The 10,228-nt window shown below is 36.2% G+C and overlaps 3 protein-coding genes across 3 annotated transcripts; 1 reads left to right on the top strand and 2 right to left on the bottom strand.

Moving 5' to 3' along the window:
• The first annotated feature begins 1,852 nt into the window (after positions 1 to 1,852).
• On the top strand, positions 1,853 to 4,936 carry LOC113752295 (putative late blight resistance protein homolog R1A-4). Its single transcript, XM_027296416.1, has one exon. The coding sequence runs from the start codon at positions 1,853 to 1,855 to the stop codon at positions 4,646 to 4,648; it is 2,796 nt and encodes a 931-aa protein (XP_027152217.1). The 3' UTR covers positions 4,649 to 4,936.
• A 1,396-nt stretch (positions 4,937 to 6,332) lies between these two features.
• On the bottom strand, positions 6,333 to 7,529 carry LOC113752294 (disease resistance protein RPM1-like). The gene has a single exon (XM_027296415.1). The coding sequence runs from the start codon at positions 7,527 to 7,529 to the stop codon at positions 6,333 to 6,335; it is 1,197 nt and encodes a 398-aa protein (XP_027152216.1).
• A 90-nt stretch (positions 7,530 to 7,619) lies between these two features.
• LOC113752293 (disease resistance protein RPM1-like) lies at positions 7,620 to 8,915 on the bottom strand. Its single transcript, XM_027296414.1, has one exon. It carries the CDS (start codon positions 8,913 to 8,915, stop codon positions 7,620 to 7,622), a length of 1,296 nt encoding a protein of 431 aa, XP_027152215.1.
• Between the last annotated feature and the right edge of the window lie 1,313 nt (positions 8,916 to 10,228).

The following is a 10,228-nucleotide window of genomic DNA, read 5'->3' as shown; positions in this document are numbered from 1 at the left end:
AGTAAGTGCACTGCTTTTTCCCGGGCCAGTCCAATTAGTAGACATTCAGGAAAAGAAATTATCCCACTAGGTTTTGCTAATTGTTCGGATAATAATGATTTTACATTAAATCATGAAATACAATAAAATTATGTCAGCGTATATCAAATTATTGAAAAAGTACAACAACCACACAAATTGTATCTATTCCTAACCATATCTACCCCATTTCCGAAATAGCATGGAAGCCCACCACAGTAACCCAACTGCAAATATTCATTCTCCCCGTCCCCCAAGAAAAATTGAAAGCACTGAGCCATAAATTGGAAAAATCACACACAATTTCAGCCTCTGATTCAACTATAAGTTGTTTTACTACCTTTTTATTTGGGGATAATTTTAGAAACCTCTCTTGAGATTTTTGACAGTTTCACTTGACACTTCCAGATTTTGAAAAAATCTCACTTGGCTCTCCCACTTTAAACTTTTTATAATATTTGAAACTCGTTTCAAAATATAATAATGAAAAACTGATTTTGGGGAAAAGAATACAATTTCATTCCAAATTTGCTCTTTTCTTGTGATTTCTTAATTATCATAACACACCAAATTTATCCCTTAATTTTTATAAATTGATCGATGTAGTTCTTTAATGAAAGCTTAAAAGTTGATAACAAGATCTTTCGTGTCATTGGTCTGAACAAGAAATGTTAAATTATTTCAAATTATGAATGATTTACATTACTCTTAAAAATAATTTGCAATGATTTACAACTATGAGAATACTTTTTTGCACCAGCTTAAAAACAATACAAACAAGTTTATATATGAATTCTAGCATATTGTATGTTTTTTCTTTTCAAGCCATCTATCTGAAAAAAAATTAAAACATTCAAAAATATTTAAATGATTTATAAAATTTCTTAAATTAACTCAAAACACTTTACAATAAAAAAATTGTTTTTTGCAACTTGCAAAAACTTCAAATAAACTTTCAAATATAAACTCTTGATATTTAAAAAATGCACTATATTTTGTCCAATCAGAATAAACCTTCATATTTTTTGTTTCATTTATTATTAATATACTCATTGTTTTGGTAATAAAATGTAAGACAACAAAAAGGTTAATTTGGAATGAGATTATATATACTTTCTCAAAATGAATTTTTTAATATTATAGTTTAAAATGGGTTGTAAATTATGCAAAAAAATTTAAAGTAAGGGAGGCAACTCAGATTTATCAAAGTTTGAGGATGCCAAGTGAAACTATCAAAAACATTAGGGGAGGTTTCTGGAATTATCCCTTTCATTTGTGGGCGCCCAATATTTATTTTTTGAGTACGCTACCAAACGTAATAGTTTTGGACATAGGCATCCAGAAAATTTTAGGTTAATTTTGTTTTTAGGAGCATGGACTTAGCTCCTGAAGTTTTATACCGCTACATGGATTGCTTATTAGAATCTTTATTTTATTTTTGTTATTGTATCAGAAGTTGATTTTTGACTTGGCGCAATTTCCAGGAATCCCTGCGCAAAGTATATAGGCCCCATCCCCTTGGCTGACTCGGGAAAATGTTGGATTATGGATATGGATATTTCCATAATTAAGTTCCTTGCAAAGCGTTAGAGAATTGATATTGAGTTTTTCTCGACTCTTTTAGTCAAGCCCATGTCAATGGAAACAAAAAGAAGAAATTCAAGGGACGGGAACAGAATCTATAGTCTTGAAGCGCCGCACTTTCAGTCTCGAAAGTGTTGCTAACTGCCAAGGCTTGCAAGGCTGTCCAGTTCATCCTGGAGGACCTGGAGCTGCTTTGTGACCAAGGATCCATTTCTAACGAGACCATCGTTTCTTTCGGTGAAGATACCAAATGGATAGGGAGGTGCCTCTGATCTTAAGTTTTCAAAAGCTGTACTTCAGTTTCGACAGTGTTGCTAAGGCTTGTAAGGCTGTCCAGTTCATCCTGGAGGACCTGGAGCTGCTTTGTGACCGAGGATCCATTTCTAACGAGACCAACGTTTCTTTTGGTGAAGATATCAAATTGATAGGACGCTACCTCAGATCAGTGCAAGAAGCTTCCACTGATGGCCATGCACCATTTTTGTTTCCACCGCCAGAGGATCGTGATTTAGCCATGGATATTGTTCCAGCTATTGATAAGGTCTTGCTTAAAGTTGATGGTATGATCAGAGATGCGTCTTTTCATCTTTGCATTCCTTTGTTCTTACCGGTGCATATTGTTCGTAATCTAGTAGAAAGAATAAGATCTGTTGAAGTACACGGCCACAGGGATGATACCTTTCTTGGATTGACGAACTCACAAGAGGAGGAAAACTTGTCCGGAATAGATGGAAATTCCATTATAGACAGTGAGATCGTGATTGGATTTGAGGATGAGGCAAGAGAACTGCAAGACAAGCTGACCCGCGGGCCACAGCGACGTCAAGTTATTTCCATTGTTGGGATGCCAGGAATCGGTAAGACAACTTTGGCTAGAAGATTGTATAATGATTTGTCAGTTGTATACCACTTTCATACTCGTGCATGGGTTAGTGCGTCTCAAGTATTTCAAATGAGAAACTTACTGTGTAGAATTTTACGCTGTATTCTGAGTCGTAAAGATCCAATTTTCCGTATGAGTGATGAAGATATGGGACAGAAGTTGTATAAATGCTTAAAGGGGCATAGATATCTGATTGTGATTGATGATGTGTGGGACATTAAGGTCTGGAATGAATTGAAGATATATTTTCCAGAGGATAAAAATTTTAGTAGGATCTTAATGACCAGTAGAATTAAGAAGGCTGTGAGAGTAAAAGAAAATAGTTTCATCCACTGTCTACGTGCACGGAATGAAAAAGAAAGTTGGGATCTATTTAACTGTAAACTATTTGGTGACAGCAGCTGCCCCGAGGAATTGGTGGAAATAGCGAATCGAATAGTTGCAAAATGTAATGGTCTACCTCTTGCAATTGTTGTTATAGCAGGAATTCTTGTCAGGGAGAAGAACAATGAAAAATATTGGAGGAAGGTTCATGAAAATATGGGGTCCATCATCAGTAGTAGCTCGAAGGAATTCATGGATACATTAGAATTGAGTTACAAGCACCTGCCATCTGAGCTGAAATCCTGCTTTCTGTATCTAGGATCACTTCCTGAAATTTCTGATATCCTTGTGACGAGGCTATTCCAATCATGGATTGCAGAGGGCTTTATTCAGGAAACTGAAGGAAAGAGACTAGAGGATGTAGCAGAGGATTACCTAATGGATCTTGTTAATAGAAGTCTTGTTACAGTAGCAAAGAAAAGGTCTGATGGTGGAATAAAATCATGTAATATGCATGACGTGTTGAGGGAATTGTGCCTTAAAAAAACTAACGAAAAGAAATTTGTGCTGCCAAAATGTGAGTGTGGACTGAATGCTGCTCCCTTTAGTGACTATGAACGCTTTCTTATGTATCAGGGACATTTTCCTCATTTTTCACATTGTCAATACTTCCATACATACAAATCTCATTATGTCTCAGAAGATGCAGTGTTCAATCGGGATACTTTGGCAGTATACAGATATCTCAACACCTTGGATTTAAGGCACATTATACTCGACCACTTCCCTGACCGAATATTGAATGACCTGCTTCACTTGAGGGACTTGGCACTTCATCTTAGGAGGCTCGAGGCCCTACCTTCAACACTGTTCAAACTTTGGAACCTAGAAACCTGCATTCTTGATGGAGAAAGAGGGGGGAAAGTTATCTTACCCTGCGCTATTTTTAAGATGGAAAAGCTGAGGCATCTAAAAGTTTCAGGGGAACTACATTTGAAAGACCCAAGGAAGTGTTCCACTGGGGGACGGTCGGCTATACGTCTACAATGCTTTCAAACAAAACTGTCCCAGCAACATGAGATCACTGGTATGGGGATAATGGAAGATCGTGATCGTCCTTCAAGTTCTAGGAATAGTCTGATGGAAATTGCTGCCAGTTTGCCTTGGAGACAAGATGGTATCCTTGAAAATTTGCAATCGCTTTCGCAACTATGTCCTGCAGGTTTTATCAACAGAGTTTTGGAAAGGACTCCAAATCTTAGAAAGTTGGGACTTCATATGACTTTCTCAAAGGGCAATGATAATTTTTCATTTCCTGATCTTTCACAATTAAATCATCTTGAAGCACTGAAATTCAAATATCAAACCCTTGGTATGGTTGCTTGGAGCTTTCCTCATCCACATATGTTCCCACCAAGTCTTAAAAAGCTTACTCTGATCGGTAGCCATGTAAACTGGAATGAACTGTCAATCTTGGAATTGCTACCAAGCCTTGAGGTTCTCAAAATCAAAGATAATTTCTTCAATGGACCTCAATGGGAAACAAGTGATCACGGGTTTCCTTGCCTGAAGTTCTTGAAACTGTCACATACGGATCTTCGGGAATGGATTTCCTCAAGTAGTCACTTCCCTAATCTTCAGAAATTAGTCTTAAATGGCTGCTTAGAGTTGAAGGAAATCCCATATGAGATAGGAGAAATTCCTACATTGCAGACTATTCAGGTGTATCGATCATCAGAGTCTACCATGGAGTCAGCCAGGCAAATTCATGAATCAAATATTGACATTGGTAATTATGATTTGAAGGTCTTTATCTTCCACCATTTTGAGGACTGCTAGTCTAGCCCTCCAGTTGTTAATGTGGACAGGAGACACTCAAGCGGCCATGTAGGTATCTTCTGACACTCAAGGCAGCCAGTTTTGGCAAAGTTGCTCGCTTGATACGTATCGCAGTCATTACCTCATGATTACTTAGCAATTTGTAATTCTGAAAACTGCTTCTGATTTCTGTTTCTTAACTTTGGTCTCTCTCCATGCCATATTTTGATTTGTTATGCTTAATTTTGTAATCTTATTTCAATTAGCTACTCTTGTCTAGTCTGCCAAGGGAGTAAAGTAAATCAATTTGGAGACAAGGATTAAAAATAACATTCTTAAAGAAGTTGAAAGGCTAAATCTAGGAAGACGTATCCATATCTATATTTTTCTGTACCTGTACAAATATGCATGGAAGTTCATAATAGTTTTGTTAGTTTGCTATTCTTTATTGAACTTTTAATGCGATGTTTTGGGGGCTTCTCCCATTCTGATTGTTCTTATGATGAACCACTTATTAGAAAGAAGAATTGTTGCTCCATCTAATGTGAGCGGAATCACTTTTTAGAGTAGAAATTTTATTTTTGCTGGTTTGATAGCCCAACATCTTGCCTCGTAAATAAAGTTCTGCCATGGAAATTCACATACATTGAACATATAATTCAAACATATGTTTATTCAAGAAAAAATTTTCAGAAATAAAATTATTTATTAACAAAAAACTCAATAGATTGGGTCCATGGAACTTCCATGTAATACCTATGTGTGTATTCTCATTTCTTATTGGGTATTGTTGGGTTTTGTCCCATCTACACTCAATTCCATACATATATTGAACCCATCCTGCCTAGATTTCGTGTCGGTCCATTGAGGTTTGGGATCAGTTGCCACCATTATCCTAATCCTGTACCTTGTGTTTGTCTTCAAGGGTATGCTGAGAAATTGTGTTTATCTTCATTTTATCTATCTAAATCCTGTACATTGTGCGTTAGCTCAATAGACATATCATAGAATCCAAAGGCAACTCTTCCATCAGTTTAGATGGCCTGTGGTATCTGAATCGCATGAATTGAAATAGGTTCTAAACTGTGTTCATTGCTATTGAAAAAAAAAAATTGGAAAACATCCCAGCATTTAATGACTTGTTCTCAAACACATTGTTTGGGATAAAATTAGATAAATGTCTCATATCATGATGAAATAGAATTTACACATTTCAAGTTCAATTTACACAAGCACCATAACCAGAACATGTTTGATGGAGGTAACTTTGAAAAGAAAATATAAATCCGTAAATGTACATGTACATATTTTGCGGAATTGAGGTTGATTATTGAAATTTCATGATATGATTTGATACAAATATAACAAGTTGTAGAAGGAAAAAGGTAAACGAGAACTCAATGAAATAGTAGGAAAAGCTAGTATGCTACCTAAGGCCGATAGAAGAGATGACTGAATTGGATATCAATGAATGTTGAAAAGTGCAAGAGTTGGTTTCTAGTTTCTCTTCTCTTAGAGGAACTTTTTTCCCATCGACCATCAATCCAGTAACCAGTGCAAACTTCAGGGATATGAGCAATTGTCTGATAATCTTCACTTTGTTTATCCAAATTCTGTACTCTGTGCATTAGCTCATCAGACATATCATAAAATCCAAGACATTGAAGTGTGGTCAAGTTTTGGATGCCTGAAGGCAACTCCTGCATCAGCTTACAACCAAGTTCAATTTTTTGAGACTAGGCATTGATTCCTCTTCCACTCTCATCCATTTTAATCTTTTGAATTGCATAAGCTCTAAAGTCTGGAGTTTTCGGAATCCTCCATTCTTGAAACACAGTGTCTCCCCATCATAAGCAAAAATGAGACCAAGTATTACTAGACTAGGCAAACATCCAAGGGAGCCTATTGCATTCTCATCTTCTCTGAACCCACTATTGTACAAGCGTAAGATGCTCAAGGATTGAAGTGATATCACCCATTGTGGTACTCTCTCCAAACGCCCATTCAACCATAGTAATGTAAGGAATCCAAGTTTCGGAGAGATAGAATGTTGGAAATCAAGGGTCTCATCTTCTTTAAAGCAAGAGATGCACAATTCTTGAAGGTTGGTCAGCCTCAGAAGGGAGGAGAGCAACTCCTTTCCATCTTTTCCCCTCAACTTTGTGATGGATAATCGCCGTAGCTGCATGAGCTTGCCAATCTCCCTTACTGTTTTATCACTGTCTGCTTCTATGGTATTCAAATCCTCCAAGGAAAGAAGCTTTCCAATTCCATCTGGAGATTTACCACCCCAGGCTGCAAAGTTATTTGAATAATCACCACTTCCGCCTAAGGAAAGCGAACGTAGTTTTCTTAGCTTTACAATCTCCACAGGCAACTCTTTTATGCTGGTTTCCATCAGAGCTAAAACTTCAAGGTTTTTAAGCTTCCTAATAGACTTTGGAATAATTTTAATTTTGGTTCTACAAAGACCAAGACACTTGAGTTGAAATAGTTTGAAGACTTCCTTTGGGATGTTGTCCAATTCAGCTCCATCTAAATCCAACACCTTTAGCAGCATAGGGCCACCACGTAAAAACTTGGATAAAAATGAAGTTGTGAGAGGATCTTCATACCCAAATATTTCCACAAACCGAAGACACTTCAAGCTGCCAAAGCCTTGTGGATTATCAGTGAATTTGTGGATTGCTAGGTGTCGAACTTTGTCAGGCCATCTTGTGTAATATCCAGTGGCTATGGTTGTGAAGCTTTGTTCTTTAGATTTTGAGATAATGACTTCACGCAGAAAATCATGAACACCACATCTCTGTAATTTGCCATCTTCCCGTATCTGTTGAGCTTGGATTAAGCTTCTATTGATAAGTTCTTTCAGATATTTCATAGCGATATCAGTGGATGTCATTCCTTCTTTCCCTTCTACAAACCCTAGTGCTATCCATTTCACAAGTATATCATCCACAATAATTGAATAATTTTCAGGATAGATGCTTAGCTATAATAGGCAGCTTTTGAGATTGTGAGGCAAATCATTGTAGCTAAGGAAGAGTACCTTTCTAATTTTGTCAAACTTACCACTACCATCTGCTTCGCTACCAAAGCCACGAAGAATTATCTCCCATTCATCTGTCTTTCCCTTATCCTTCAAAGCCAAAAGACCACCCATTGCAACAATTGCAAGAGGTAAGCCCTCACATTTTTTCATTATTTTTTTAGAAACTTCTTCTAGATTTGGAGGACAGTCATTGCTCTGAAATGTTCTATTGCAAAAAAGTGTCCAAGACTCTTTATCAGAAAGAGGCTTCATCTTATAGACGAAGTCAAGTGATCCTAAACAAGATGCAGAAGCCACATCAGCTATTTGTGTTGTCAATACAACACTACTAGCAGTATTGCAGTCAGGCAATACACATTTGATAGCTTCCCAAGCATCTATACTCCACATATCATCAAGGACAAGGATGTACCTTCTTTCTCGGAGGAAGTCTTTGACACATTCACTCAGCATAATAACATTCATGGATTCCACTTGGGGAGGGATTGGTTGTTTGATTTCGTTGTACAATTGTTGGATCAGGTCCTTGATGATGATATTGAACTGAAAATTTTGAGAAACAGTTATCCAGGCATGGCTTTGAAATTGTTTCTTCACTGCAGTGTCATCATAGACTTTTTTCACTAGGGTAGTCTTCCCGAGCCCTCCCATTCCCACAACCGAAACTACTTTCAATTGGGAATGATCATCAAGGATTTTTGAGATGAGATCTGCTTTTGGCTTGTCAATCCCAACAAGTTGAGGTTCTTCAATGAAGAGTGAGTGAGCACGAATGTCAAAATCTGCATTCGCCTGACGAGAAGTGCTGAAGGCTCTTTCTTGAGTACCATATAGGGACTGGTACCTCTGATGCCTTGCTGAAATCTCTCCAACTCTGGCCTTGATGTCTTTTATCTCCAAAGAAATTCGATGGCTAGCTTTCAGATTCTTTATTGAGTTATAGATCTTTTCAACCTGGCCACAGAATCCGTCCGCACAACCATGATCAAAGCGGAAGGTAAAATCATCGAGAACGTCCTCTGTATCATAAGCAACTTCTCGAACCTGCTTTACCCATTCTTGGAGTTGAGAATCATTGTCTTCCTTTGCTTCAGCTTCTCTGAGGAAAGCTTTCATACTGCTGAGTTCATCTTTGATAAATTGAACATCTGGTTTAAGCCGCCCCAAAAGTGTGGTCTCTTGGGCAAGTAAGGTTGAGAACTGGTTAATCAAAAAGCCTACAACACTCTCTGCCATAATGCTCAATCAAATTTCTCAAGAGTCGGTTTTCTTGTCAAGAAGACTTTGAGTTGCAAATTTCAGAAACTATGCTATTTTCTTTTTCTTTTTTTTGTAGTATAGAGGATGCGTTTTATATGAGCTAACAAATTCTAGAATGATATGAATTTGAAAGAATAGCTATTCAAGAATGGTTCCGTCTATGGTGGAAAGCTGACCTGCCTATGCACGGTGGGAAGAGCAAAGGAAATTAGGACAACACAGCACTGTGGGCCTGGATCAAGAAAGGTTATTAAAAGTAGTGACCGGAACCTGGTAGAAGAAGTTTCACCATGTCCATTGTACGTTTAGGATAAATAACATGTATGTCCCTCAACAACTTATGGATATTTGTATGCACCCAAAAATTATCATTAATTCCGGAGTAGCTCCCCATGCTTGATTGGCGGGAAACAAGTTGCGGGCATTAGCGGGAAGATTTGGAAAAATTGGTCAAATGCAATAATCCTTGGGACTATTGATTAAGCGCATTTAGTCCTATTGATTTAAGGACTATTAATCCTAGGACTATTAATCATATTCAACTTCGTTTTTCATAATGTGCGTGCAATCAAAAAATAGATAATATTTATGATAATATATTTTAAATAAATTTTTTTTATTGAAACAAACTTTAATGTTTTAAATAATTTTCATAAAATAATTTATATTAGTAGTTATAATATTTAGGGGTAGTTATGTTAAAAACATATACTTAAATAGTTAGAAGTAAAAGCAGCGATGAGTAATTATAGATAGTTAAAGTAAAATTAGTTTTTATAAGGATAAAAAAAGTTCATAAAATGTTAACTCCAAATTCCTTCCTCAAACTTTATATATAGTATAGATAACAATGCACCTACATTCACTAAGTATTCTATTATACTAAAATGTATCTACATTTACACAATCTTCACATTTGTTGTACCTTCTTCTTTTTTTTCCCATTTTTTTAAAGTAATTTATCCAATTTTTGCCATTCTTTTTTTTTTAAATTCTGTTCATTAGTTCAAAAGCGATTTTTCTTTATTGCATTTACCCTTGGTAAGTTAAAAGCCCATAAATGTATTTATGTGTACTCTAATCTCAATGATTAAATTTAATTGTTAGTTCACGTAGATGAGTAATTATATACATAAATAAAAAAGGAATTAATTTGTATAAAAATTTTATTTTTCACAATAATTTATTGAAGAATTTTGGTTCATAAGGTTATAGTAATTTACTAATTACAATACTTAGGGTAGTTATATTGGCAAAATGTGATTAAGCAATTAGAGGAAAAATTAAAA

The sequence above is a fragment of the Coffea eugenioides genome, chromosome 11 (assembly GCF_003713205.1).
Source record: "Coffea eugenioides isolate CCC68of chromosome 11, Ceug_1.0, whole genome shotgun sequence".
NCBI classification, from domain to species: domain Eukaryota; kingdom Viridiplantae; phylum Streptophyta; class Magnoliopsida; order Gentianales; family Rubiaceae; genus Coffea; species Coffea eugenioides.
Note: the sequence above shows the minus strand (reverse complement) of the source record. Positions and strands in the feature narration are given on the sequence as shown.